Source organism: Penicillium psychrosexuale (genome assembly GCF_028828465.1).
Source record: "Penicillium psychrosexuale strain IBT 29551 chromosome Unknown utg000006l, whole genome shotgun sequence".
NCBI classification, from domain to species: domain Eukaryota; kingdom Fungi; phylum Ascomycota; class Eurotiomycetes; order Eurotiales; family Aspergillaceae; genus Penicillium; species Penicillium psychrosexuale.
In genome coordinates, this window is record NW_026643191.1 from 528983 (window position 1) to 556723 (window position 27741).

Consider the following 27741-nt stretch of genomic DNA (forward strand, 5'->3'; position numbering starts at 1 on the left):
TGATTTGCCCGGGGCTTTTTTCTTTTCTTTTTCCAATTTGGAGTCCTTTCTCGTTTAAATTTCGGTATACCTTATTATTTTTTCGTTTTGCCTGCTCCAAGGTACTCCGCGACTAGTCACTGTACACTTAGAGCCCTTTATAGAGGGCCTCTTCCTCTGCACCATGACCTCCGTTACTCCTGCTCCTTCGCAGACCAAGCCAGCCTTCCCCCGACTTTCTTCAATCCCCTGTGGTGATCACTTTCACTCTCGCGAGTCGTCTCCCTCGCCCTGCAGTACCCCGGACGGGTCCAGGTCGAGCAGCCAACGTCGTCCCTCATTCGGTTCTATCAAAGAAGATACGGAGGACGGTACGTACCGCAGATGTGCGAATCCAGGCTGGAGGCTGACGTGATCATGGGTAATCTTAGGAATCGCGCAATCGTTCGTGGACACGCACGAAGTACCATCTCCCCAAGACCCGGACCAAGACCAAGAGCGTAAGGTCGAGCGCCCCACCCAAATGCAGCAGGCCCCGGATTTTTGCTGTCCGTGTGGTGGATTCCTGGGGTGGAAGCAGATTCGATTGGGTGGGAAGAGTCTGAGCCGCAGCTACAGCGATCTCCGTGGGCTCGGAAGCCTCCAAGCAAAGGGCTGGGCATGGGAAGCCCAGGAGCCCCAGACTATGGAGCTTCTCCCACCGAAGGTCCCCGAGGTAGAGATTTTGCAGACCCCTCCTGGTAAATCCTCGTTGGAGAGGTTCCCGCCGGAGGTTCTTGGTAAGAACTCGCACTGCCGTTCTTGTTTCTCATGTGCTAACGTCTTGTAGATCAAATCATCTCTAACCTTGCCGTCGATCTTCCCCCAAATGGCTACGCCCCCCGCAACGTGGATTTGGTCTCGTGCCTGCTGACTTCCCACACGTTGCACGCTGCGACCTTGGGTGTCTTATACAGGAACATGACTTTCCCGCACTCCATCATTTTCTCCAAAGCACTGAATCACATGTCGCAGTATCCGGCTTTGGGAACATTGGTGCGCCGTCTGGACTTTTCACACTTCACGTCTGTCGGCCTGGGTCGTACTAAGCAGATGAACGCAGAAATTCAGAACCTGACCTCCAAGACCCTATTGCAGTGCTTGGAACTCCTCCCCAATTTGAAGGAATGCCTGCTGCAGGAACACCTAGAGGGCGACATCAGTGTAGAAGTGGTCCGGAAGCTCTTTATGGGGCTGCCGAACTTGCGCGCTTTGGATTTCTGCGGTTGCTCGACTCAGGCCTTCTCTGGGGTTTTCCAGGAGGCTTTGGTCAATGGGCCTGCGCTGTCCATGACTTTGCCGAACCTGAAACGGCTCTCGCTTCACGAATGCAGCGCTATTCCCGCTCCCATGTTCGACTACCTTCTCCCGCGATTGGTCAACTTGACACACCTCGACCTTACTCACACCCAGGTAAACGATTCAGCTCTCGTAGCCATCCCGGAAACTGCCCGTATCTCGCATTTGAGCTTGTCCCGATGCACGCGCCTGCGCGCCTGCGCCCTGGTTAAATTCCTTACCACCCACCCCTCGGTCAAAGAGTCTCTAGTTTATTTGAACCTGTTGACGGACCCGACCCGCTTCCGTCTGCTAGAAGAGACCGATGTGTCTGCTCTGCTGCCGAATCTGCCCGATACTCTCCGCTCCCTCAACCTGGGTGGAGCCAAGATCACTTCGGACCATGTACCATACTTGGTGCCTCTGACCAAGCACCTGGAGGAGTTGGGTCTCAGCTCTGCGGATCTCTCGGTTCCGGACGTCAACTCGTTCTTCAGTCGGTACCGCAACCCTGCCACGGGAGTCGAGATTGATACTCCCAGCACTCTCTGCTATCTCGATCTTGCCAAGGTGCCGCAGATGACCATCGGAGCCATCTTCAACACCAGCACTTGTTTCCTGCTCTCCGACAAAAGCTACCCCTTGCAGGTCGTTGAGTTCAGTGACAAGATTATCACCCCGCTGCGTGAGCGTGCGAAGACCCATCGCGCATCCGTTGGCTGGACTGTGCGAGACCTCGGCCGTCGTGGCTGGTACGTTCGCGAACCCTCCTCCATGCCCCACGAACCCCTCGACGATGGCGCCCGTTACTGGAAGATGGGTGCACGCTGGTGGGGTATGCGCAAGATCCCCATGGCCACCGGCGAGGTCGGCGGCCTCTACGGCCACTACATGTTCAAGAAATGATCTACTATGAGCGTTCTGTTCTCAAAAGCGTCTTCGCTGGATCCTTTTATCACTTGTTGCTGATACCCTTGATTTGATATCCTTTATTTTCATTTGTGTTTTATTGGAGGTCTCGCTTTGCTTATTGCTTTTCACCTTTTGCTTTTTGTTTCACGATGAATGATAATATTCGGTCTATGCATGGCGGCGCGCAACATGGTTTACGAATTTCGGCATTCTGGCTCCTGGCTTCGGGTTCGTGTTCTCGGTCGCGTTTTGTCTTTTGGTTTTGCATAGCATCTGAGATCTATCTCTTCCGGTGTCTGGTCTTTCTATCTTATATCTCTGGCTTCATATGGCGTTACTGTATTTATCGGGATTTTACTCTGCTCATAAATACCTATCTAGTCTCTACTTCATTCCTTATAAGTTCGGTGTCGTTGACTCGATCTGATAGCCCTGTCTTGCGCTTCATTGGGAAGGAGCCAACCACCATCCCAAATAGGCAATCACCTGGGACAACATTTCAGGGCACGCGCCCCTCCATTTTATTCTTTCTCACACAATTGTTTTGTTTTGTATTCTCAACCACCCTGCTGAACTGCACCTAGTCTACCACTCTTGGTCTACCACTCTTCAGCATGCTTCTATCACTCCAGTGCTCTGGTGGCAAGTTGTATTTCCATGCTCACCAAGAAACTCCAATTTAATCCAACCAAGAGGACCTGCTCAAATATCTCAAGGCACTGAAACCCCAGCCGGGAAATGAAGCATCCAGGGTTGACTCCCTCCTCCCTGTTGTCCACTTCCAAGTCCTGAAGAGACATATTCTCGAGTCCTCAACCTGGGACCCTCATCTAAGCGTGGGTCTTCTTACCTAAGTGTTTGCGCTAGTCCTGCCAGGGCTCGCGCATATGGGCTTCCTGTGTCTCCCTTTTGGTACGGGACGGAGAACAAGAGCATCACCTTCATCGCTGTGATGCAACCCTCTGGGACTTTGCATCACGATGAAGTCGCCGAAAAGATGATGGACCTTACGAGTGAGTTGTTTTATCATGCGTGCTCTCGTATGGCTGTCAAAACTAACCGAAGAAAAGAGTGGCTTCTCGCCGAGCAGAGGCTTCTGAAGAAAGAGCACATGATTGCACATGTGATTGCAACGGACGGTGAGATTGATTGCGGGGAAACCATTATGTTTCTCATATCCATCTTGGATGATGCTTTGGTTCCACTGAATGCCGATACGCTCCTCCCTTCCTCGAAGGCAGATGTCACCGGTAAGCCTCTTCATTCCAATTTCAGATTGTGAATGGATTGCATAGGCAAAGCTACAATCTCAGCGAAGAAAAATTCACCCCAAGTACTTATGAACTAGACACTGACAAAGATCGTAAAGAGGCGGAAAGCCGCAGAGATGAGAGACGTATGCAGGCAATGGCTGTGCGAGCAGGAGCGAATCTGTACATGAATGTGCTACAGCAACTGCCGATCCCGCTCAGCGAGGAAACGGAACGAAGGACTCTCAAGCGAATCGAGCTGGTGATGCTCGAAGCGTTGGCGAGCCCATTCGAGGTGATGCACGGTCGCATTGTCGGCGACGGCGTTTCTGACTGTGCAATCATATTGCTGAGGAAGTTCGACGCTCAGCTAAGGATGTTGCTGGCGGAGACTAGATTTGAGGACTTACAACAACGACCACCTAGTCCCCAAGAAAGAAATTCAAAAGGCAATCCTGCAGGAAGCCAGACCTGTCTTTGAGCAGATCGTCAAGGAGGAACAGGGAAAGAGGTTGGAGAGGTTTCTCAAGGATTGAAGGATATTTGCCATTTGACAACATGCCGTCCATGGCAATACTTCTCTCAAAAGTGATCTACATCGCTGGATGCCTTGCATGGGCTGGTGCCATAGTTGATTGTGATGAATTTTTTGTTTCTGTGCTCTTTTCCATAGGAATCTTTTTCTCTACCTTCTTCTCCTCACTTTGTAAGTCATTGATATCTCTATCTACTGCTATTTTTCAAAAAGGGCTTTGGCAATGTAATTTGTTCTCCCTTAGAATTGTTGTCATCTCATTTGAAGGTACAAAATAGTACGATGATGATTTAAACACAAACTAGTATTTCCAACAGGGCTATTCCAAACACGGAGATAAAGGAAACCACATCAGATATATATTTAATATAGAATTCCAGTTTCATTCACTTAGGGCTTGGCTCCCAGGTGACGCTTGGCAAACGTCAAACGTCAACGTCATGTGATGAATCGCAGAAGAGCCGCATTTCTCATTATTGGTTTCACCTCTACACGCCCTGTCTCTCACGAAGGTCTCAGACCCCCCTCGCCAACTTCCGCCCTTGGGGAATTGCTCATCCCGATGGGTGGATTCGTTACCGCCTTTGAAGACAGTGGAAGCTGTCCAGACACGCGACGATGTCACCTCCGAGCGGAGCGGCCTCTTACAAGAAGAAAGATGGGACCCTAGCTATATCCGCCGATGAGAAGTCGGTTTCATGGAGTCCTGCGGTTGCAGGGGCTGGGAACACGATCACAATCCCCGTGGTCAACATCACTAGTATGCACTCACCCCACCATGCACAAGGTTTGTCTCTTTGCTGACTCGCGCGACTGCTAGATCTACAACAGACCCCAGCCTCGAACCCGAAAGTGATGCTCAAGATATTTTCCCAAGCCCCCGATGCGCCCCCGAATAGTACCCCCGATCAATATGTCTTCCTGTTCACGGCTGGAGCAGACGCCCGCCCGCAGGCCGATGTCATCAAAGACACATTGAGTGCTCGAGTCAATGCGGTGAAGTCGGGCACGCCATCCCAGACGCCGGGAGCGAGAGGTGCGTCCGAGGGACTGTCCGCGGCGATGGCGATTGCGAATGCTGTGACGTCCGCCGGGACATCGAAGAACCCCGTGGACGAGGAGAATCGGCTTCGGTCAGACATAGAGCTGCAGCAGTCGCTGTTGCGATCTGATTCGAATCTGCAGCGGATGTTTTTCGAGGGGTTGCATACGAAACCGGAAGCGTTGTCGTCTGGGTCGTTCGTGTCGCAGTTTTGGTCAACACGGCTGCATTTACTGCGCGCGCACGCAATCGAACAGGGCCAAATACGTGGCTCGTATAATGTGCTGTCTTCGCTCAAGCCGCGAGTCGAGGATAATGTCACGCGGTTGAATATCAGCAAAGAGCAGATCCAGCTCATTTTCACGCAGCACGCGCTGGTCAAACGCGTGTACGATGAGAATGTACCAAAACTCAGCGAACAACAGTTCTGGTCGCGGTTTTTCCAGAGTCGGCTGTTCAAGAAATTGCGCGGTGAGCGGATTACGGAGGCTGATGCAACGGATGCCGTGCTGGACAAATACCTCCGGACGGATGAGGCTGCTCAGCCGGACCGCGACACGAATGTCCATCACTTTTTGGATCTGGCTGGTAATGAAGTAAATCACAGCCAGCGTAGCGGAAACCGGCCTGATCTAGATATGAGACCGTCTGGCCTCGACAAAGTGCCTATTATCCGGACGCTGAACAGCCTGAGTGAAAAGATCATGGCCAATGTGGCTCCGATTGACGGTGATATGAGTGCCCCTATAGGCATCAACGAAGAGGCATGGAAAAGGCTCCAGCTGCAGGATCTTTGTAGCGAAGAACATCAAAGTCCCATCACTCTGAACATTCGTGATCAAAGTCGTTTCTTCACTCATGGCCAAGAGGAGGATAAGACCAAGCAATTCGTGAAACAGGACCCGGAGCAGCTTCTGCAGCTTCTCCGTGCGGAGATCAACCAAAATCTCCCATCGCAGGGCAATACACAACTAGGCAAGCTGGTGGACCCCGGCGACGACGAAGACGAGGATATGGAGGATGCACCTGCCAGCCGTCGCCCTGTCGGATCATCTGCTGCTCTCCACGATGCATTTTCCCAGATCTTGGAAGCATTGCGTGAGCGCCGTGCCCAGATGAACGAGCGAGCAACGTCAGAAACATACGGGCTGTCGATAGCGCTCTTTGACCGCTTGACCTTGACACACGCCACGACCACAGAGTTCCTGCACCAGTTCTGGCAGGCGTTTCTCTCAGGCAACCCCGACCGCGCCGGAGAGGTCGCGTCTTTAGCAGAGTCTCTCCATCGAGCAATGGAGCGTATCAAGGCTGTTGCTAATGACGCAGAGGCTGAGCGGAAGGTCGAAGTTGACCGGCTGAAGAAGCAGGCCCGTGACATGTACGAGAGCACGGGGCGAAAATTGCGAGTCAACTTAGAAGGCGTGGAGGGGGGCCAGAAGGTCGTGAACCAGCTTCTTGGTCCTACGCTCCATGCACTGGAGGTTGCATCGACTCGATATCAAAAAGAATTGGCCGAACAAAATAAAGAAGCGGCCGTGGCTGCTCAAGACACGGCGGGGACATAGAAGGGAACAACCCAGGCGTTTGAGATTGGCGCATGGGATGTATAATATGATAGGTTATAAGAAGTTCAATGATTCATTCGTACAGAGAAACAAATCTCGATATCTCATTAATCTACATAACCAAGTTTGTCTACATAAATGACATAAAAATGATCACAGATCGGCATGCCGAGCTTCCCCGGACTTCGGGACCTTCATGCCATCTGTCCCCTCAACTAACTACACTAAACCTTCTCCAACTCCCCCTCTCCCCAAAATCGGATGATTCTCACACCAGATCCACACTGAAGAAAAAACAAGGGGCCTCAAGATGCTCACCTCCGGCCTCACAAATGCGCCCCTCACCAAAGCGCTCCTCATCTACACGATAGCCTCGTCCATCGCTCTCTCCCTCTTCGACATAAAACACCTCGTCGTGATCTATGTCTCGCCCCATTTCTGGCCCTACTCCCAGTTCTGGCGCGCATTGGTGTGGCAGGTCGTTGGCTTTACCAATTCCAGTGAGGCCCTCTTCGCCGCCATGCTGGTTTACCATTTGCGGGTTGTTGAGCGCGCGTGGGGGAAGCGGAAGATAGCGGTTAGTCTTTCTTTATCTTATTCCATTCCTGCAGCTATGCATAGACTATGCAACCATGTGGGAACGGAGAAGCCGAAGAGCATCATATGCGACCTATGCTAACAACGACAACTGCTCGCTAGACCTTCCTCCTCACCACACTACCCTATACAACTCTCCTCCCGCCAATTCTCCTCGCCCTATTACTCCGCCCTCTATCCCTAAACAACTTCAATTACCTCCCCTCCGGCCCAACAGCCACGATCTTCGCGCTGTTGGCGCAGTACCACGCCACCATCCCATACACATACCACTACCGCATCGGCTCCACATCCACATCCTCCCCCACCACAACAAACACCACTGACACCACCACCAGCACCGATCCCTCCGCTGAAAATACCACATCCTCATCCGACCCCAAACCCCCACCACCAAGCCTCTCCCTCCTCCTCTCCGACAAATCAACCACCTACCTCGTCGCCGCCCAGCTAGCCCTCTCCCAGTTCCCCGCAATGCTCCTCCCCTCAGCCGTGGGCTGGATCGTCGGTGTCGCCTGGCGCGCGGACCTGCTACCGGGTCTGTCGCCGGCGAGCACCGGGTTCCGCGTTCCGGCTTGGGTGGTTGGCGAGCAGGAGCGGAGGGGTGGGGCTGGAGCTGCGTCTGGGGCGGAGAGGGAGAGGTATGAGGATTTGCGACGGAGGTTGGAGGGGGAGGTTGCGGCTTCGGCTTCTGGGTTGGAGGGGTCTGGGGCGCAGGCTCAGAGACGGGCGAATACTGCTGGTGAGGGTGGTGGGTTTGTTAGTCGGTTGACGCGTGATTGGTAGTTTCGCTTGTTTTTTTCTGGATGAGCTTGCATGCAAGGCTTGTTGGGCATTTTCCATCTGGTATAGATGTATGATTGAGATGGTTATTGGGTCTTTTGTAGGAGGTGCTAGCCCGTCCTCAAAGTCCTATATTCGTATATTCATCATCGATTCATGTCGTGTCCCCCACGTTTGAAATCCCACCAATGCATAAGTATACAATACGATAATACTTGATCAAAGAAAGAAATGCATAAAGTCTAGAATATCAACTAGCAAGGCCGTATCTCCGCTAGATTATGTGCCAATTGAAAATACCACATAACGCCATATCATCAATGCATCATGTCTATAACCCTGAACGGAATATTACCGTCCATTGCGACTCCGTCTCATATTTTCCTTGCACTCGTTACAATACCATTTAACTAATAGAGACGAGACTGTTAGTAACCTGTATGATTCGAGGACAAAGAAAAAACTCTTACCATTCTTCCCAGGCGGTTTTGTCAAGCCCACACATGACAAATGGAACCATTCACGCGGACACGCGTCATTGTCGCAAGCAACCATCTCGCCGAAACTGATTTCGTTACAGTAACAGTAGCGCGGCTCGCCCTCCTCGTCTTCATCGTCGCCCTCGTGAAGCGACTCGTCGTCGGAGGGTATTGCAGGCTGTGGGATGGGCTTTTTCTGGGTTCGTTTGGTAGACGCTGGGTCTCGACTTCGCGTGGGTCGTGCGTGTTGTTGGCTGGGCTCTGTAAATGCGGGGAGGATAGGCGTTGATGTTTTGGAATTGCGTCCCTTGGTCGTCTCGACCTCGGCAGAACCGGATTTTCCATCCAGATCATCGCGCTTGGATCCTGCTGGAACGGATGTTCTACCGTTGGCATCACCGTCGTAGTCACGGTGTGGGTCTGCGTGAACAAGTTCGTTTTTGACGGGTCCGTCCCGGATTGTAGATCTGGAATCGGTAACTTTGTCTGCGCGGAGGACATGGTTAATTGATAGTTCCGGGGGAAGTGGTTGAAACAGCATACTGTTGTTAGGAAGGTTTGAAGCCGATGACGATGGCCGCGCGCGCGAATTGCCTGGTCCAGAATTCTGGGCTCGTGAAGACTGTGGCCTTGTTGTGTTGGGTCCTGGACTAGCGGCAGCCCGTGGGCCATTGAATGTTCCAATCAAAGGCGACGGGGCCAGAACGGGAGATGCAGCACTGGAAGCGTTGGCCCTAAGAAAAGTCAGTTGGATGTAGTAGTTAACGCAGTGAAATGAGACGTACTTCTTCCGTGCAGCAGCGGCCGAATTAGGAGCGCGAGTCCGCTTCTTCTCTGCTGGTTCTTTATTCGCGGCTCTCTGGCTCCCAGCACCGCTAGCAGAGCGCTCCATCGGAGCACTAGTGTCAACCGGCAGTGAGCGCTCCACCTTCCGACGTTTGGGTGCAGCATTCGCGTCAGCCGCGTGATCTCCACCCCGAGATTTCGCATTGTTGTTCTTGCGGGTGCCTGAGCTGCGCGTATCCTCATAGTCCGCGTCGGCCTGTGCCCGACGTTGCTTCCGAGCCAGAACAGCATCGCGCCGCGCTTCACTGCGACTAGCAGCTTCAGCCTCTTGGAGCACGTGCGAGAGATCCTGTCTTTGCGCTACCGCTTCCCGGCGCGGACGTTCATTAGTCGCTGCCTTCGCGGTACTCTTGTTGGAATACGCCCAGTGTGTCAAGCTGCCCAAGCGAGCCTCCTCGCTGATCTCGCCTGCAATGTATGGGAACACCGTATCCAGTCGGACAACCTGGCGATCCAATTCCTCGTTCGCGTTCGAAATGACGTGATTCTTCTCATCGGCGGTCATCATCAGGTCGGAGAGGCTTTGACGTACACGATCGAAGAGAAGTCGACGGCTTTTGCTCTCGGACGTTTCCGGTGATTGGGATAGTTCCTGGCGCAAGAGTGGCGGTATTAGTAAACGTCGAGTAGACAATTGAAAGAATCGCGCGGAAAGCTCACCTTGGGCAAAACATCCTCCCGAATTACACCCCCAACGATAGGCGCCGGGTGTGGGGGATGAGGAACGGGCTGCGACTGGGAGGAGAACTTAAGTAATTGTAGCAGATTTTCCTCGAGAGCCCACGCCTTCGCATCAACTTCCTTGAGAAGAGAGTTGTGGCGACGGAACTCGCGCGGAAGCGCTGTTATCGCATCGGTAAAATGCGTGAGCGCAGGATAGAAGCCGTGGGGAACAGGGGGCGTGGAAGGAATTTCAGCTGTCGAGCCTCCGCCGAACGCGAAGGATGACCGTCCGGTGGTTTTGGAGATTCGAGACGGGTTTGTACGTGTCTGACGGGCGGACTGTCGGATTCCTTGGCCCGGCGGATTGTTGACTGACGACGAGACGACGGACGTGGTGAAGGGCATAGTTGAGACTGGAGCTGCGCCGTTGGAGGAGGGTTGAGGTGAGCCTACCCCAATTTGAGGAGGAAATTGTGAGATTTGAAGAATCAATGGGGTTCAGCAATGACCTGGGACCATGGACAAGAGTCAACACCTCACGTAGCAACAGAAGGGCATCGATGCAGAAGAAGCTACTGCTGAAGTTTCCGTGCGGAGAAGAGCGATTGGCAATCCAATCAGGTGATATAGCTGCCTGCGGCATTAATCAGGCATCCATTGCTGAATCATCCGGGTATGTCGGTGACGTCATATCAGGAACAGCGCATACAATCAATGCAATTAATGTGAGCTACGGTGATTAGTTAGAAGTTTACGGAGTAGAACATTACAAATTACAATTAATGCAATCGATGAGATTACAAGTGGAAAATAAATATGCGTCTAGTCAAGGATTCTTTGTATTTTACATATAGCGTGGATCTAGGTATAGAAGGAGACCTTGTATTAGGACAACCAAAAGACTGTCCTAGCATAGCATGACTATGAACCTAGGACTCATCTAACAAACAAAGGAAATCAGAACAATAAAAAGAGGTAGTACAACAACGGATTACACGGTAGGTTCTAGGAAAACCGATGAATATATATGACACCCAACTCAATGCAAGTGTCGGTGCAAGATGCCAAATATCTCATCCACAGAAGTCGGATCAAATCGCTAAAAAGGCATTTACTCGTTCTTCAGGTGATCCTGTTCAATAGAGAAAGCCTCCTCGAGGAACTCCTGCTCCTCCTTGAGGTGGACGGCCTTGAGACCGGTGGCAACGGAAGCGCTGGGAGCGCGACCGGCGTACAGGACATGGCGGCGGTGGTGGTGCTCGGTAGAGTTGAGCAGGGTTTCAAGACGGGGCTGGGTGTACGACCAGGAACCGGCGTTGAGAGGCTCCTCCTGGCACCAGACGATGCTCTTAGCGTTGGGGTAGCTGTCCAAGTTCTCCTTCAGCTGAGCCCAAGGGAAGGGGTGCAGCTGCTCAACACGGGTGATGGCAGTGTTGGTAATCTTGTTGGCCTCGCGGTGCTTGATCAAGGCAGCGTAGACCTGTCCAGAGCACAGGATAACACGCTCGATCTTCTCGGGGGCGTCGATGGCGGCGGCGTCATCGGGGATGATCCACTGGAAGTGGGACTCGCCTTCCAGGGCCTCGATGTCAGAGCGGGCAATGGGGTGACGTAGCAGAGACTTGGAGAAGAAGATGACCAGAGGCTTGCGGAACTGGCGGTGGATTTGGCGACGGAGGATGTGGAACAGGTTGGCAGGGCTGGTCATGCAGGCGATCTGCATATTGCAGTCCTGGTGCTGACGGTCCAGCTTGTCGGCCGAGGGGAACACACGGGGCTCCTCGTTGCAAAGCTGGAGCCAGCGCTCCATACGTCCGGAAGAGTGCTCTGGGCCCTGGCCGTCATAACCGTGAGGCAGAGACACAACCAGGCCGGAACGCTGCAGCCATTTGGATTCACCAGAGGCGATGAACTGATCAATGATACACTGAGCGTTGTTGGCGAAATCACCGAACTGAGCCTCCCACATCACAAGGGCATTGGGGGAGGTCAAAGAGTAACCGTACTCGAAGCCGAGACTAGATTGCATGTCAGAATTTTTATTACGCGGGGGAGGTTGACTTCAAAAACCTACCAACCATATTCGCTCAGGGAGGAGTTAGAGATGACGAAGCTTCCCTGGTTCTCACTGACGTGGTGTAGGGGGGTGTAAGTGCTCTCAGTCTCCTGGTCGTGCAGGACTGCGTGGCGCTGGGAGAAAGTACCACGCTCAACATCCTGACCGGAGACACGGACGTGATAGCCTTCCTCAACGAGGGAACCGAAAGCGAGAGCCTCAGCAGTGGCCCAATCGATGTTCTTGCCCTGGTCAACGGCCTTCTTGCGTCCACCCAAAATACGCTTGAGGTTGTGGTGGAGCACGAAGCCCTTGGGAACACCGTCACCAGAGATCAGGTCACCAATGTGCTGGAGGTTCTTGGCAGGAACAGCGGTAGGCAGGTGAGGCAGGACCTCATTGGCCAGCTCCTTGGGAGACTTAAAGTTGTTCCAAGCGGAAGTCAGCCACTCCTTACCAGTGGGCTGGTAGTCATCGCTGCGGTCGAAGCTGTCGGCGAGCATTCCCCAGACCCACTTCTTGTGTTCATCAATGTCCTCCTTGGTGAAGGTACCCTCGGCAATCAGCTTATCGACGTACTTGTCGAGCTGAGGCTTCTGGGCGGCAATGCGCTTGTACATAAGCGGCTGGGTGAATGAAGGCTGATCAGTCTCGTTGTGACCCTGCTTACGGTAGCAGACCATGTCAATGACAACATCACTCTTGAACTCAGCGCGCCAGTCAGCAGCGACCTGGCAGATGTAGTTGACAGCCTCAACATCGTCTGCGTTCACGTGGAAGACAGGGGCGTCAATGGACTTGGCAATATCGGAACAGTAGGGGGTAGACCGGGAGTAACGGGGATCGGTGGTGAAACCAATCTGGTTGTTCACGATAAGGTGGACGGTACCACCTGTGGAGTAGGCAGGGAGAGAGTGCATTCCCATGGTCTCGTAGACAACACCTTGGCCAGCAAAGGCAGCGTCACCGTGCAGCAGAACACCCATGGCGGTGTCAAAGTGAGACTCGTCCTTGTTGTAGTGCTGGATAGCACGGGTCTTTCCAAGAACAACAGGGTCCTCAGCCTCGAGGTGAGAGGGGTTGGCAACCAGAGACAGCTGCACTCGCTTACCGGAGGGAGTAGGGCGCTCAAAGTTCATACCCAAGTGGTACTTGACATCACCGGAGCCCTCATCAGAAGGCTCAGTAGAGCCGGAGAACTCGCTGAAGATGGACTCATTGGGCTTGCGGACGACGTTGGACAAAACGTTAAGACGACCACGGTGAGGCATACCAATGACGATGTCCTTGATACCGTAATCGACACTGCGATCGATCAAGGCCTTCATACCGGGAACTAGGGTCTCGCAACCCTCCAGACCGAAACGCTTGTCGTTGGGGAACTTAGTAGCGAGGAATGTCTCGAAGCTGGAAGACCAGATCAGACGGTCAAGGATGCGACGCTTGTCGTCAACCGAGTAGCTGTAAGGTTGGGGGACCTCGAAACGATCACGGATCCACTCGCATGGCTTGCGGTCGGGAATGTGAATGTACTCGACACCGTAAGAGCCACAGTAGATCTTCTCGCAGGTGGCGATGATCTCGCGCAGAGTCATGGTCTTGCGGGTTTCGGTGATGAAACGGGGCAAGATACCGGGTCCAAGGGAAAACTCCTGGTCCAAATCACGCTCAGTGAAACCGTAGTGGTCCAACTCAAGCTCCTTGGGCTTGTCGTAGCCAAAGGCCTCGGCCTCTCCGCGAATGCCGAGAGGGTCGATCTTGGCCTTGTGGTGACCACGGGCCTGGTAGGCGCGGCAGAGCAACTGAACCTTCAAGTGGTTGGTGACGTCAGCACCAGCGTGGAGGCCCAGGCCGGGCATTTCCTGGGGAACACCACCGGTAGGGGTGGGGACAAGGGTAGGGGGAGGAGTGAAGGCCTGGGAGATGGGCATTTTGCCCTCTTCCATGTTCTTGAAGTACGCCTGCCATGAGATGTGAACACTCGATGGGTCGTTCTTCCATGCCAAGTACATCTCATCGATGTAATTGGCAGTGCTACCAGTAAGGAAAGAATCGTTGGGGTCCTATTCACGTAAGAGCGATCGCGCCGTCGCATTAGTCGAATGCCCGTTGATATATTTGAACTACCGGGGAACCGGATCGGATTGACACCGATCATGAAGATTGTTGTTGCTTACCACTCCTTGACTAGGTCCCTCCGAGGAGGCCGCATAGGACCGGGAACCGTTGAAAGCACGGTCGACAACAGCCATAGGCCGACGGGCGGCCAGGCTGAAGCCGGAGCTTTTTGACGTATTGCGAGCAGCTGTGGCGAGGTGGAATGAACGCCGGCATGATGAAGAGGTCGCACCACGCAGCATGCCGCTGTTGGTGGCCTTCAAAGCACTGTTTCTAAACATTGCGGGATTTTCTTGGATCAAGGTCCAATAAAGTATTTCGAATTTAGAGGAGAGGAGAGGGGAATTGGGAAGACACTAGTTCGTGGTTCTGACCAAAGAGACGTTTCAGAGTCAGGTTCACTGTATGCTATCGTGTCAGCCTCAAATTGCCAGGTTGTCCTGTAGTGCGAGCAAGCCGGAATACGGAGGAAAGGAAGGGACGTAAGTATACGTACGAATTAAATCACAAATCAGGTGTCGACTAGTATTGCCGTAGCACCTGTATGGACGCGGGACTCATCAGAGAGCTACAACGCTCTAGATAAGAAAAGAAAGTTAGGGGAAGTGGTAGAAGAAAGATGAAGCGAGAGAAGAGCGCAAAAGGATGAGCTGCCGAGAATGACGGGTGTGACGGCAGCTGAAGCTGGTGTGCTGAGTCAGCCCGAGTTACAGCCGATGCAGGAGCCACCTATCTAGCCCTTTCGACCCTTTCGACCACTTTCATACGCAGAACCTCGGGAGAGCCCCGAAGATGCCCACTGCTTTCCGTAGCCGGCTAAAGCTTTTGGGCTGTTGTCCGGGAATTTTCGGCCCAATGGCACTGGAAGTGATTGCGATTACATACATCTCCCTGGCTTCCCGGATTTCCCTGCTTTTCCAGTGCCAAGTCTTTTTCTGGCTGTGAGATCTGGTTGGGATCGGAATTCAAGCTTTGTTTCTATCAGATTGCGATCGCTATTAAAATTAACGTATAAACCGACAGTCGATAATTCATGAAATCGTCACACCGCACAATGGCCATATGCAGAGAAATAATAGATCGTTAGAGCCAGATTTACGGATGTCAGGCACCATATTACAAGACATTGAGTCGCTGAGGTCCACTGTTGGGAACTTCTTCATAATCTGGACGCCCGGACAACGGCGAAGTAGTACGTGGGTGGCTGTCGTCATGGAAATAACCGACACCATTGGAACCCCCCTCATCGGGGCTGAAAGGCCTCGTTTCAGAGACGGTTGGACTTGCTTCGGCACCGTTGAGGCTGGCGCGGTGAGAGGGCGACAGCGGATGTGGTGGGGGACTACCTGCACTGCTGCGTAGGCTACTGTTGCTCCCGCCCCAGGCCCCACGGCGTAGCTTCATGAGCGCGCCCAGGGTCATCTCATCGTCGAGACTGCCCATGTCAACCAGCTGCGCCAGTCCGGGGCTCGCTAGAGCTGAATTTGGATGGGTACCGCCGTGGGCCTTGATGGAAATCATAGAGTTCCGTGTGCTCCATTCGCTCCGTTCAGTGATAGGGGTCAAACTGGGTTCTTGGAATTTCCCGCGGCTGCTGTGGTTCCGTGTGATGCCTTCGACCCGTCGCGGACCGAAGTATCCACCGTTGGTTAGCTCAGAGGCGCCGGTGCCATCTGCGTGTGCGTAGAAGCCGAACTCTTGACCGTAGAAGCCATCGTCGTCGTTCTCAAGAGCTTCGGCGTTAGCAGCAGCAACGATGGCATCGTCAAAATACGAATCATCGTCATCGTCGTAGAACTGATCATCGTAGACCTGATCATAGACGTTTTCAAAGGCCATGGCATCCGCAGGTTGCCCGACCCGGCTGTCATCAGAAATCAGACCCGGTTGCGAGTCTATTGTCGGCGATATTTGACCTGTGCTGTCTTGTCCCTCGGATCCTTCGCTCGTGCCGAACTGGCGCTCAATCCGGCTACTATATGATGCTTCATTGGCTGCGAAGGCTAGAGCATTGTGCAAAATATCTAGATTTTGCTCTGTGAGCACACCTCCACCATGGGCACGAACAGGACCCATATTTGGTATCGGCTCGCCGAGAGGACCACGCTTGATTGATCCTGTGACCCGGTAGTCACTAGCCACACTAGGCATGTGCCGCAGAGTTTGGTCTCCCATTTCTGCCATGGGACTTTCTTTCCCTGAAGAGTCGTCCCCATCAGGGCCGTCAGGGCCGTCAGGGGCGTCAGGGACCGCACTGTCCGTTGGTATAGGTGCTGCTGGGGCAGCGACCGGTTTTCTTTCGTATAAATGACTGGTTACGTCATCGAATATCGATTCGTCAAATCCACTATCTTGGTTATCGGCAGCAAGATCTCCGAAATCGCCGTCATCAAAATAAAGATCATCATCATCGTCGAGAATTGGAGCCGCTTGTTTCGCAACCGGAACCTCGGGAAGACTTGATGTCGCATCAGTTCTGGCAGCTAGGGACGGCTGTTCCTCTGGTAGATGTTGCTGGGGGGCATGGTCTAATTGTGTGGCCTCGGATAGACGAGAGGCAGAGTAGGATGGGTTTTGGTTTGGGTATGGCAGTGCAGCAGTGAGCGGGCTAGCAACAGTAAGCGGGCTAGCAACAATGGGTGACAACCCCGGGACAACCCAGGACTTGGCCTTGTTGATATCTCGCGGAATTGAGAAATCATCGAAATCGTCATCATCGGCATCTGCATTGACGCCAGGAATCTTTTCTTCCAGACCATCCAGGTCATCCAGCATGTCATCATCGAAGTCCTCGTCGAAGTCATCGAAATACCCATCCTCTATTTTGCGGGAGGCTTCCTTGGCCTTGTGCTTCTCTTCTAGCATTCTCTCTTGTGTAGATGATTCCACTCCGATCATATCGAAGCTGAATCGGGACGCATTGCTCTTGAGATGTCTCGGCAAGGCCGAGGGGTTGAAGGGTACATTAGGAATAGTATCTTGGTCTTGAGGGTGCTGAGGATGAGCATGGGAGATTGTTGTGGGTGATATTGGAGGTTCCTCCGCCTCATGCTCACGCTGCTCCGAACCATCTATAGTTCTGTCTGGTAGATGCGAAGGCAAGTTCCGCGCAAAGACCGGCAATGAGCTATCATAATCAGGCTGCGATTGGCCTGTTAAAAGTGAAGACTGAAGATACCCCTTATTTTCCACCTGTAGAGCATTCTGGTCCTCGAAATGTTCCTTAAAAACAGGCGAGTGATCGCTGTGTCGTTTCGCCTGGTCATTCCAACTGGCGCCACGGGGTTGACTGGGTATTTGCGGTGGTGAAGTATCCGGCCCATTCAGTGTATCCTGCTGGGGAGCCGAAAGGTTGCGGCGAGGCCGAGGCGCCGAAAAATCATGGACGATCTTTCCACGAATTCTGGGATCATAGTCATCCGGCATAGGAGGAACATTGCGGTTCTTGATTTTGAGGTCTTCAGCGCGGGAGCTAACGACCTGCGAGGAGCGCCTGCGCGCAAGAAGAGACATCGGATTCAGGAGATGGAGCATCGCCTTGCCGGACTTATGATGTGTCTGTTCTACAGACACTTCACGATCCCCAGTGCGCCGGACAGTCGTGCTACCCTCCATCTTGAAATCCCTCTGTAGTATTGTTTGTTTATCCGCCGGTGAAGCGTCCGGCGAGGTTCTGAACCGGAAATGGCCCGACGCCGTTGGCGCAGTCGGCGACCGTTTCTGCTTGCCGAACGAACGTCGGAAAGGCGAGCTTGATTTGGAATTCGGCTCTGCGTCTCCTTGATCGGATCGTAGACCTGTCACGGACAGTTGTGAATTATTCGACTGGGCTGTAAATTTTTCTTCCTCGTTATCGGGGCTGGAGGGAGGACGACACTCTTTTTCAAATGCCGGCGATGGAAGAGCAAGAGTAATGGAGGAGGAGGATATCGGCGCGACGGATGAGCTGATGTTCAGCTTGGAGGTATCTATATCCAGCGGCGCCTCGTTCGAAGAGGGGCCATCGGGTGAGGGGTGACCGTCGAGGGCAGTGGTGAGCGTCGGTGTATCCGGAATCTGTGGAAGTTGGGGAGGGCTTTTAATGGGGCTTCCATTCGCTCCCTTGACAGGTGAGGGCGCGGGGATCGAAGCAGGCGACGCGGACGAACGTCGATGGTCTCGGCGCCAGTACGAAAAGACAGTAGATGGCGGCATGGCAGTTCCTTGAGGCCCTCACGACGCCAGGTTGAGTCGCGCGTATGCTCAAGCGGCGTAATAGTCCATTACAGTTATCAACTGCATATGCTAGGTGAACAAATACGCTGTCATATACAGACAACTGGACCGTGGGGAGATGCAAAACCCACCCGTGGGATTCCAAGGTTCGTAACCCTCAAGCTTTTGTAAGCCTATTAAACTCGATTGCACGCAAAGAAGGGGTAATCCATAGCAAATTGCAGTAAACATCTCGATTTTTACGTTTATTTATACAAAAGACAAAGATCAAAGTAACGCGCGGCTAAAAGTGAGGTTACACCCATCCTGCTGCAGTGTCTGGGCCTTTCTACAATATCGCGTCACATTCTTGCCCCTACTGTCGTCTTCAATGTTGACTTTTTGCTGAGCTGGGCTCATATGGTTAAATTCCCCGAAATGTATGCAGTTATTCCCCTGTAAATCGTACAGCTAGGCTCCGTAGATATCCTTCGAGAAAAAGAAATAAATAAAAGAATGACACGCTCAAACAGCCATATGCTATGCTAACGGACAAAACATAAAGCAAAAATTAAGTGATAACGCTTTCAACGAATGCTTTGCCTCCAGCGATCGATCACCTCAGTCTTGACCGGGCCAGGGGGTACCATGTTTGGAGCATACCCCACGCCATTCATGCCCATCATCGCAGGGTTAATAGGATACCCATATTGTTGTGCCATCGGGTATCCTACAGGTGGCGGATATCGCATTTGTGTCGGAAACTGTTGCATGGACATGCGATTCCCAAACTGGGACATGGTGACAGGCCGCTGATTGAAAACATCATACGACGACTGACGAGCAAGGTGGGAGGGACGACCCTGTGTAAGCGCGGCCATGCTCCGGCGCATTCGCGGGTTCTTTGGAGCCGCTGGAGCAGCAGCGGCCTCTTTTTCTAAGGCGACTGCGTCGTTGTGCGAGTGTCTCTTCCTCGATGGGAACGGGGACTTCTTCGGGCTCTTTAGGCGCAACTCCAGCCCGGGTGTCAATTTCGGCCATCAAGTCGCTGGCGAACTTACTCTCCGAGCGCTTATGTCCCTTCAACCGTTGAACTCGCTCGGCGAGGGTCTCTACTTCTGTCTCATCCTCGCTCTCGGCGGCCGGCTCAGGGACATGCGCCGGGGGCTCTGCATACATTGTAACAGGACGTTGCTCCGGCCGCGGGATTGGTTCACCCCGCAACCTGGCACGGCGTGAACTCAGAGGCTCATTTTCTTCTTGGTGCCGCATCGCTAGCAGTCCCAAAGGTCGATCTTCTTCGATGTTGGTTTTCTCGGGGTACAGCATAGCCAGGGGAACATCATCGTCATCATCCCGTCCTTCCCAGGCCAAAGCGACAGGACGTTGCCGCCGGTTATCACTTTGCTTTTGAACCATATCGTCCATTTCTAATAAAGTGGACCGCATACCACGGAAAGGCACCGGCACAATTGTCCGCCGTCGATGCTTCAACTCATGTTTCCGCAATTCCAATTCGGCGATGAGCGTATTCGGTGGACCAACATAATCCATAATATCCGCGTCGTCAGACCCCTCGTCTTCAGATTCCTCACTTTCGCCATCAGTGCCTTCCGGCCCACGCTCATGGCCGTGCTCATCATCATTTCTATCTGAGTCGTCCGAGCCATGTCGCAAAGTGGCGGGGACCTCATCTTCTTCTACATTATTAGTGTTATAAGACTGGCCAAAGATGGCCCGCGAAAGACGGTTTGTCTTGTGCACTGTCGGGTCTTTTGTCAGGGTCTTGCGTTTTGACGTGTTGTAGATGAACGCGCCGACTTGACCAGCATATGGGTGATCGGTGAAAGCCGAAACGGGTGCATTCGCAGAGGCGTCCAAAATACTCTCCAGCGTAGCAACCGCGGACTGTTGTTTGACCTCGACCTGGAGTGATGTACTCGGCTGATCAAAAAATACACTGGCACGGAGATGTGGTGGCACTGTCGATTTACGTTTATCGTTATGGCTATCGCGTGAGTCTCCTAGGACGGCGTCGGGTAGCCCAACAGTTGACTTTCTATCCTGAGCGGCGATGGCGCCTGCGATTTGTGTACGACGCTTATCCCGGTCGATATTTTCCCTGCGTGACAACTTCGGTGGGAGATTCAACATGCGTGGGACAGGCGCGGGATAAAACACCATATTCTCCCCTGCTCGCGGGTTCTTATAATGGTCTGGGTTGCGGGCGAGCGGCGGCTGCTCCAGAGAAACCTGGCGACCTGGTTCCAAGGGTGTGAAATGGACGCCATCAAAGTCGGTGAACAGTGTCCGCGCCTGCTGGTAGGTATCGAATGATGCGACCGAGGCCCGGCGCTGCAACTCCGGCTCTGCGGGAACTCCTTGTGGGACATATTGGTCGTAATAGTAATCGCTCTGGGTATTGAAGAGGGGCTGTGCCGGTGGGAGATCAGGGAGCCCAGGGAATTCATCCACTTCAGGCTCCTCTTCATGTGCAGGCTCCGCAAGCTGAGCTAGACGCGCCCCCGATACGGAGCGCTGACGCCCGGGCGACGCAATTGATCCATGGGCGGAGGAAATTGTGGCTACCGGGGAGAATGCACCAGTCCGGTGGATTGAATTGGACGCGGAACTGACTGAGCGGCGCTTTTGCTCTTGATCCATGCGACGGATCTCGCTCTCAATGTCCGCGGAGGACGAGCTCAGCTGCTCCGCGCTTTGCTCCAACCGCGTGACATTTCCTTTGTAGGCTCCTTGTATCGACTGCAAATCCGGGGTAGGGTGGCTGAGAGGTACGGGAACCTCACTGCATGCGCTGTGAATGGGGCGCTCCGGAGAAGGATTTCGCGCGGTCGTATTGAGTGGTGGGATACGGAGGCTGTTGGCTCGCTCCTCGGGGGAAGGATCGGCGTCATAGTCATCATCTTCTACTACATCGTAGCTGGCAGCAGTCATGGAGCGGATCATCGAACCTAATCGACTGAAAGTCGGGTTCTCTGTAGTTTTGGCAGTTTCTAGATGGCTTCCGCCCCCGATATGATCAGTATCGAGCGGCAGCTGCTCAAAGGCATGTTTGTGAGTGGGCGAGGGACAGGGCGAAGCGGAAGCGGAAGAGACAGAAGCCACCTCGTGGTCGAGCTGAGCGATGGCGTTGTACGCCATAATATAGGTCTTAGTCACCGACTACCCATCCATTCAGATCGATTCAAATTAAAGAAGGTTTCAGGATCAAAGGAACTCGGAATACCAGGGATACCAGACAAAGAAACGAAGCCAGAAGAGATGTAGGGAAAGAAACGAAAAACCAGGAAATTGGGCTGGGGAATAGCGGCTAATTTTGGAAGTTTGCTGTCGTACAATAATTTGCCCTGGAATGCCAACTGAACTAGTAACTCCATGCTAATAATATATCGATGCAATTTCCTCCTAAAAGTCCCCAAAAGCAAGGAATCCAAAGCCACTAAGGGGCCTCTGTGTCCGTGTCTTAGACCAGTCAACACGTTCTGCGCGCCGAGTCAGGCGGATTCGACTCTCCACTCTGCTCTAGAGGTCTTGGCGTTTCCCTATATCTATATAAGGAGTCCGGAATACTCGGTATAAGAAGTATAAGGAGTGTCTCAGGCAACCCCTTAACCCCCCGCCATTCCTCTGCTTCGCTGCCTTTCTGCAGGCTTCCCGGGAACATGCATCAAAAGGAAACCCAAGAAGGCAATCCCGAGGTGTATCTGCATCTGAGCTAGAGGACTTGACAACCCCGGACCAATCAGACCATCAACAGATATCGCGGCCTCAACTTTTTTCCATGAGTTAAATTGCGAGTTAAATTGCTTTCGAGGTTTACCTTGCTAGATCTGACCAGTGAGAATACATCGATTAGGGTTGGAGACTCGGGTCGCGTGACCTGTCAAGTTCAATGGCTCCAATCCAACTGGCACCGGTCACGTGCTGATATCGTTGTCTTATCGCATACCTTCCTATCCTGTCATCCCTCATGAGGTCTGCATCTTTTCCCGCCAACTACTCACCATGCCAAGCAGGGACAGGAGCAGGTGGCGCAATGTCCATTTCTACAACGCATCCAATGACCTCCTAGGAGGTTTCTTCCAAGCTGGTTCCGTAACGGACGCTAACCTGATCTGGATTCTCCGCAACGTGTTGCTAGTTCAGGCGGAGAATCTTACGATAAAGCATCGAGCATCCGATCGAATTATCACACCATCAAATAGTGCCGTTGTCCCTGGCGACTATGTCATCTCCTGTGATGGTAAGACTTCACGTATAACTAGCATACGGTTATATTTACTCACCGTTCGACTAGGAACTGTTAGGGTAACAGACGAAGCGTGGTTTGCTCGCGTGATCAGCTTTTCTGAATCGAGTCGAGAAGATTCATTTCGTACTGGGGTCCGTCAGAGAGACGGGAGATGTGTTATTTCTGGCGATATCAACCTTCTTGCGCCTTGGGATATATGGGATGGTTTACAAGCTGCCCATATATTCCCCCTGGAGAAAACTCAGCATAACTTCGGGTGCTGGATAACGAATATAGACCGTACAACAGGAGTTTTAAAGAACTCTATTCAGAACGGTTTGCTTATAAGTGCGACGCTACACGGTTGTTTTGATCAGTATATGTTCTCTATTAACCCCGATGTATGTATCCTAAGGACCAAGTTCCCACGCAGAGATACTAATAAGAGATAGGACGGATATAAGATTGTCTCGTTTGTACCAGACTCCTATAGAATTGATGGAAAAGTCCTTGACCCGATCTGCCGGGACCCAAACGACCCAGACCATGTCGCGGACGAGCTCCTAAGATGGCACTTTCGGCAAAGCGTGCTCGCTAATATGCGAGGGGCCGGGGAGCCGATATTCGAGTCGGACTTTCCCCCTGGGACAGACCAAATAGCGACGCTACAAGACGAACCATATGGCAGGGAGAGATTTGAGATGGAGGTCGAACTCAGACTCGGACCTAGAGCCAGAGAAGAAGAGGTCGACATATTAATAGGGAATAGGGACAGAAACAATTACTAGACTCGACCGGGATGTCAAGCACAATGAGGAAGTTTTGTATTACTACCCTGAAATAGTGCTAATTCAGGATATTATTAGTGCTCTCTTCAAGTCTTCAAGTCCCACTAGGTGAGGGTTCAACGATAATGTTGTGGTCTACTACTCCTAGTGAACAACTTTGCTTTCACCCTGTTTTGTAGGCAGGCCGTGTCGGTACCCCTGCTGCATCCGTTGCAGCATATAAAATTACTCTTTCTTCTTTTCCCTGGCCTCCATCAGTCCATGGGCCTTTGCAAAGAATAAAAAGTTCTCTCTTCCCTTTTCTTCTAGTGGGGGCAGTCGAATGTGGAGAATTGAAATATGTTCGAGCTCTTGGTACCCGAAGGATAGAACATCTATTCTAGGAGAAGTCACTCCTACTATATCGTGTTCATCCCGGCTTTCTGCCAAGCAATCTCGTGTTTTCATCCTCGATTTGCCGTTTTGTTTCGATTCTGCCGATCGCCCATGGGGCTCGTATACATGTGGCTCGTATAGCACGAGGCCAAGGTGAAGAAACGGGACTATTTTTGGTAACATATCTGGATCTTTCAGACCTCACGTCGTATTCGCCCCGGACTTTTCATACAGGCCATCGTTTTAGCCCCAGAGTACGGTTGATCTTCAGCATCTTCATCGTATTACGAGAAAATGAAACGAAGGCCTAATTTTAGACAAATTCTCCTCGGCGCTCAGTTCCACGTTGATCAGCACCTGGTAAGATCGACGCATCTCAGTCAAGGTATAAGTATCCTAGCCCGGCCTGATGCACAATATTCTGGTTACAAATTCAAAGACATTCAAAGCTTCATCGTCTCTCATATCAATTCAAAGCTCTATCCTCGAACGCATCATTGAAGGAAACGAAGTCCTCAGAAAAACACGCAGGATTTGCCTACTCGCCATCATGCGATTCACGAACTTGGCTCTGACCCTAGCTGCGGCTTTCTCCGTTTCCAATGCGTACGCCATCACTGCCAGTGTTGCCAATTGTCGCACTGGTCCCTCAACGAGCAATGCAGTTGTCACGACATACAAAAAAGGTGCCGATGTCAAGATCACATGCCAGACTTATGGCGAAAACATTCAGGGAAACTCTATCTGGGACAAGACATCTGACGGCTGCTATGTTACCGACTACTATGTGAAGACCGGCTCAAACAGCATGGTCACCAAGGACTGTAGCGGTGGCAGCTCTGGCAGCGGCAGCTCATCCTACAAGGGCAAGATAAGTCGCAAGGAGATCATTTCCCGCGGTCAGTTCTGGGTCTCCCGCCACATCCCATACTCCATGAACGCCGAATACCCGGACCCCCAAGGCCGCAAATACCGCACAGACTGCTCGGGCTTCGTCAGCATGGCTTTCCATGCGTATGCGCCAGGATATAACACCGTGAGCCTCCCGGATATTGCCAAGTCCATCTCGTGGAGCGACCTCCGGCCTGGTGACTTTGTTGGAACCCTAGGCGCTGGTACTGGCGGTGCTGCTGGCCATGTCACTCTGTTCACTTCGTGGGCCGACAGTTCCAAGAAGGAGTACAATACGCTTGAGTGCCGCGGTACGTACGGCTGCGTTGCGTACAGGCGACCTGTTGGTTGGAAGGTTGGCAGTTTCACGGCCAAGCCCTACAGGTACATCCATGTTGTGGACTAAGCTGGAGTTTGTAGCATTTTCGGGTTTTGCGACGGCTGTGGCGGTTGGGTAAGCGGAGGGATATGAATAGCTTCAGATGAATTTGTGAGCAGATCAGATAGGCAGAAAGCGAAGACAAGGTGAACTTGATATACTCCGCTCGACTGGTCGTACTTGCCGTTCTTGCCTAGGAAGGAGAACGTTTCTTCCTATTACGTAGGCGAGTGAAAGCGAGTAAATCCGTATTTGCATTGTTTGATCAAAGACGCACAATTGATTTTTCTTCTTTCTTCTCTTCGTCCTTGTTATTCTCACTTTTTGTTTCGAGATAACCTGGCCCATAACACTGTATGGCAGGACAATGCTACCGTAGAATCTGGACAGGTCCAGACAAAAAGTTGTTAGGAACGTACTCTTCAAAGCAAGAAACATGTTAACGAACGATGACGATTCTTTAATCAAATCTATGCGTCTTCGGCTACGAAGATTTACACCCCTCATGTATTCCGTGGGACTTGTCAAATGGCAATGAGAGCCATGACCTCAGGAACATCCACGAGAACGCCAGGTTTGATGTTTGATGCAGACCTACATGGACCTCATAACAATGGTAATATTATGATCCCTGTGGTAGGTGAAGCAGCATGTGCTACGGGTCCCTCTGCCTACACTGTCTCGTGGGGGCTACGGTGAGATGGTGGTCAGAGAGATGGGGAGGAGAGAAGAAGAGAAGAAGAGAAGAAGAGAAATGGGGGAAGGAGTCCTTTTATACCCCCAACCCACGTGCCTTCCTAACGTGCGCCAGGTCCCTCGTACCTTCCCTGTCAATGTCAATGTCAATGTCACATGCATTGCGCCTTCTTTGTTTGCCTTCTTTGTTTACACGCGGTCCTTCGCAAGACACCACCGTTTCCCAACTTGAATTTCTACTTCCAGTGCTCTGAATGTAGTACTTGATCTCTATTTCATCCACATAACTTGACTCATGGCTTTCATGAACCAGAAATCTTCTAATCATCGTACGATCTCCTAGATCGGCTCATGTCTTCTATGGAGGCACAATGCCAGAATAAAGATATATATCTATGAACTTGGTCAGGCTCGATTATAGAAATGGTCTCTTGGCTCTTTCTGGGGTGCTTCTTCACGGGCTATCCTTCATCATTGCCTGTTAGTTTATCCTCCCATTTCTCTACAATTGGAGCCAGGTAAGAGCCCACGAGCTCATACAGCCCCTTTCAAAACGCAGTATCTAGAAACAAGGTCCCAGGTCAGGTGTCCTACTGGTGGACCGTGCTCAGGTGATTCCCCGGTGCAAACCCTCTGGGATCACAACATACATGTCATATAACCAGAACCCTCCCAACCTTGAATCATGCTGGCTTCTCGAGTATTCACTCGGGGAATCTCCTTGTTTGATTCAATGAAGCCATTCTCTTCAACCACAGTTCTGCCGTCACAGTTTCACTGTCTGTATCTAAATCCTTTTTCTCGGTCTTCTCGTATGGCTACCACTTTGCACCCCCGGGAAGAGCCTCTACCATTGGGCACAGTTCTCAAAAGTGATTCTGGCCAGATATTCAGGATCGAAGAAATCCTTGCTGATCGTAGAAAGCCCCTGTTATGCGTATATCGTGCGCGGTAGGTGCCACTCAAGTAGCCTCCCCTGTGACATCGCTGCTAACTAATCTGATGATGAAAGCACAGATGAACGAAACTTTATTGCAAAAAACATGATACCCGGGGAGTTTGAGTATCAATTGGACTTGTAGAAAAAATTGGCATCCTGTCACAATCTGTGAACGGTAGTCGACACTATCCAGGACCTTGATCTATTTATCTACCCCTTTCTTGCGGGAGATTTGCTTCGTCTAAGCCAGAGATCGCTGAGTCGGGAATCAAGGACTCACATCCTCCGATCAGCTTTACATGGGCTAGCTTATATGCACGACCGTGGAATCATTCACAATGGAAAGCCTAGACACCCTTTGATACTATGTGCCTCGAAATTCTAACTTTTTTATAGATATCAAGCCTGACAATATCTTAGTTGACTATGACGAGGGTACGGAGGGTCAATTAGTAGTCAAAACTGTCCAACTATCAGATCTCGAGGATACGGTCCTTTTGCCACCGGGCAAATGGCTAAGAGGTCCCCTCTGCGGTAATGCTATATGGAGGAGCCCTGAAAGCTGGTGCCGATCTCGTCAGAACCAAGCCTCAGATATCTTTTCTTTTGGGATAGTCGTACGTCTTATCCTTCTTACTAATTCTTAGCCCCTACTAATTACCCTATAACTTTAGATGATATATGTCATGCTCAATGAGATGGTATTTCGCGTAAGCGATTCCCAATTGACTGCAGCGGACTCTTGGTGCTACATTCTCCACAGACACGTATCATATTTTGCCGACGAACAAGGTCTCAATTGTTTCCTGGAGCATATAGGAGAAGACAATCCTTTTCATAAGCGCTTCATCTCCATTGCTAGCAGCTTTACTTCGGATACTCCAAGACAACCTTTCGAGTCTTGGAAGTATGTGGATCAAGACCTTAGAGATCTAGTATGCAAAATGACAAACCTCGACCCCATTAAAAGGATCACCGCAACGCAGGCACTTCAGCACCGCTGGTTCATGTCGAGTTAAGAAAAATCGCAGTGGGACCTGGGATAAGATTGTGTAAGTTTTCAACATTCGGAACTATGGCAAAT

At 51.9% G+C, this 27741-nt stretch overlaps 11 protein-coding genes across 11 annotated transcripts; 6 read left to right on the plus strand and 5 right to left on the minus strand.

Moving 5' to 3' along the window:
• Positions 1-163: 163 nt before the first annotated feature.
• Positions 164-2202, plus strand: N7518_010032 (Leucine Rich Repeat domain protein; the record flags this gene model as incomplete). Its single annotated transcript, XM_057190958.1, has 3 exons — positions 164-350; positions 411-758; positions 809-2202. 3 exons carry the CDS (start codon positions 164-166, stop codon positions 2200-2202), a joined length of 1929 nt encoding a protein of 642 aa, XP_057037094.1.
• Positions 2203-2822: 620 nt separating this feature from the next.
• On the plus strand, positions 2823-3994 carry N7518_010033 (uncharacterized protein; the record flags this gene model as incomplete). The annotated part of the gene is made up of 4 exons (XM_057190959.1): positions 2823-2857; positions 2995-3458; positions 3557-3763; positions 3885-3994. 4 exons carry the CDS (start codon positions 2823-2825, stop codon positions 3992-3994), a joined length of 816 nt encoding a protein of 271 aa, XP_057037095.1.
• A 617-nt stretch (positions 3995-4611) lies between these two features.
• On the plus strand, positions 4612-6600 carry N7518_010034 (TFIIH subunit TFB1 family protein; the record flags this gene model as incomplete). Its single annotated transcript, XM_057190960.1, has 2 exons — positions 4612-4753; positions 4814-6600. 2 exons carry the CDS (start codon positions 4612-4614, stop codon positions 6598-6600), a joined length of 1929 nt encoding a protein of 642 aa, XP_057037096.1.
• Positions 6601-6910: 310 nt separating this feature from the next.
• Positions 6911-7983, plus strand: dscB (the record flags this gene model as incomplete). Its single annotated transcript, XM_057190961.1, has 2 exons — positions 6911-7177; positions 7300-7983. 2 exons carry the CDS (start codon positions 6911-6913, stop codon positions 7981-7983), a joined length of 951 nt encoding a protein of 316 aa, XP_057037097.1.
• A 348-nt stretch (positions 7984-8331) lies between these two features.
• On the minus strand, positions 8332-10373 carry N7518_010036 (putative PHD finger domain protein (Ing1); the record flags this gene model as incomplete). Its single annotated transcript, XM_057190962.1, has 4 exons — positions 8332-8390; positions 8451-9193; positions 9245-9897; positions 9966-10373. The coding sequence occupies 4 exons, from the start codon at positions 10371-10373 to the stop codon at positions 8332-8334; spliced, it is 1863 nt and encodes a 620-aa protein (XP_057037098.1).
• A 706-nt stretch (positions 10374-11079) lies between these two features.
• kgd1 (alpha-ketoglutarate dehydrogenase KGD1) lies at positions 11080-14423 on the minus strand (the record flags this gene model as incomplete). The annotated part of the gene is made up of 3 exons (XM_057190963.1): positions 11080-11986; positions 12043-14087; positions 14202-14423. The coding sequence occupies 3 exons, from the start codon at positions 14421-14423 to the stop codon at positions 11080-11082; spliced, it is 3174 nt and encodes a 1057-aa protein (XP_057037099.1).
• An 835-nt stretch (positions 14424-15258) lies between these two features.
• N7518_010038 (uncharacterized protein) lies at positions 15259-18336 on the minus strand (the record flags this gene model as incomplete). Its single annotated transcript, XM_057190964.1, has 1 exon — positions 15259-18336. The coding sequence occupies one exon, from the start codon at positions 18334-18336 to the stop codon at positions 15259-15261; it is 3078 nt and encodes a 1025-aa protein (XP_057037100.1).
• Positions 18337-18923: 587 nt separating this feature from the next.
• On the minus strand, positions 18924-19136 carry N7518_010039 (uncharacterized protein; the record flags this gene model as incomplete). Its single annotated transcript, XM_057190965.1, has 1 exon — positions 18924-19136. One exon carries the CDS (start codon positions 19134-19136, stop codon positions 18924-18926), a length of 213 nt encoding a protein of 70 aa, XP_057037101.1.
• Positions 19137-19161: 25 nt separating this feature from the next.
• Positions 19162-21498, minus strand: N7518_010040 (uncharacterized protein; the record flags this gene model as incomplete). Its single annotated transcript, XM_057190966.1, has 1 exon — positions 19162-21498. The coding sequence occupies one exon, from the start codon at positions 21496-21498 to the stop codon at positions 19162-19164; it is 2337 nt and encodes a 778-aa protein (XP_057037102.1).
• An 864-nt stretch (positions 21499-22362) lies between these two features.
• N7518_010041 (uncharacterized protein) lies at positions 22363-23376 on the plus strand (the record flags this gene model as incomplete). The annotated part of the gene is made up of 3 exons (XM_057190967.1): positions 22363-22600; positions 22886-22989; positions 23041-23376. 3 exons carry the CDS (start codon positions 22363-22365, stop codon positions 23374-23376), a joined length of 678 nt encoding a protein of 225 aa, XP_057037103.1.
• Positions 23377-24301: 925 nt separating this feature from the next.
• Positions 24302-25048, plus strand: N7518_010042 (putative NlpC/P60-like cell-wall peptidase; the record flags this gene model as incomplete). The annotated part of the gene is made up of 1 exon (XM_057190968.1): positions 24302-25048. The coding sequence occupies one exon, from the start codon at positions 24302-24304 to the stop codon at positions 25046-25048; it is 747 nt and encodes a 248-aa protein (XP_057037104.1).
• Between the last annotated feature and the right edge of the window lie 2693 nt (positions 25049-27741).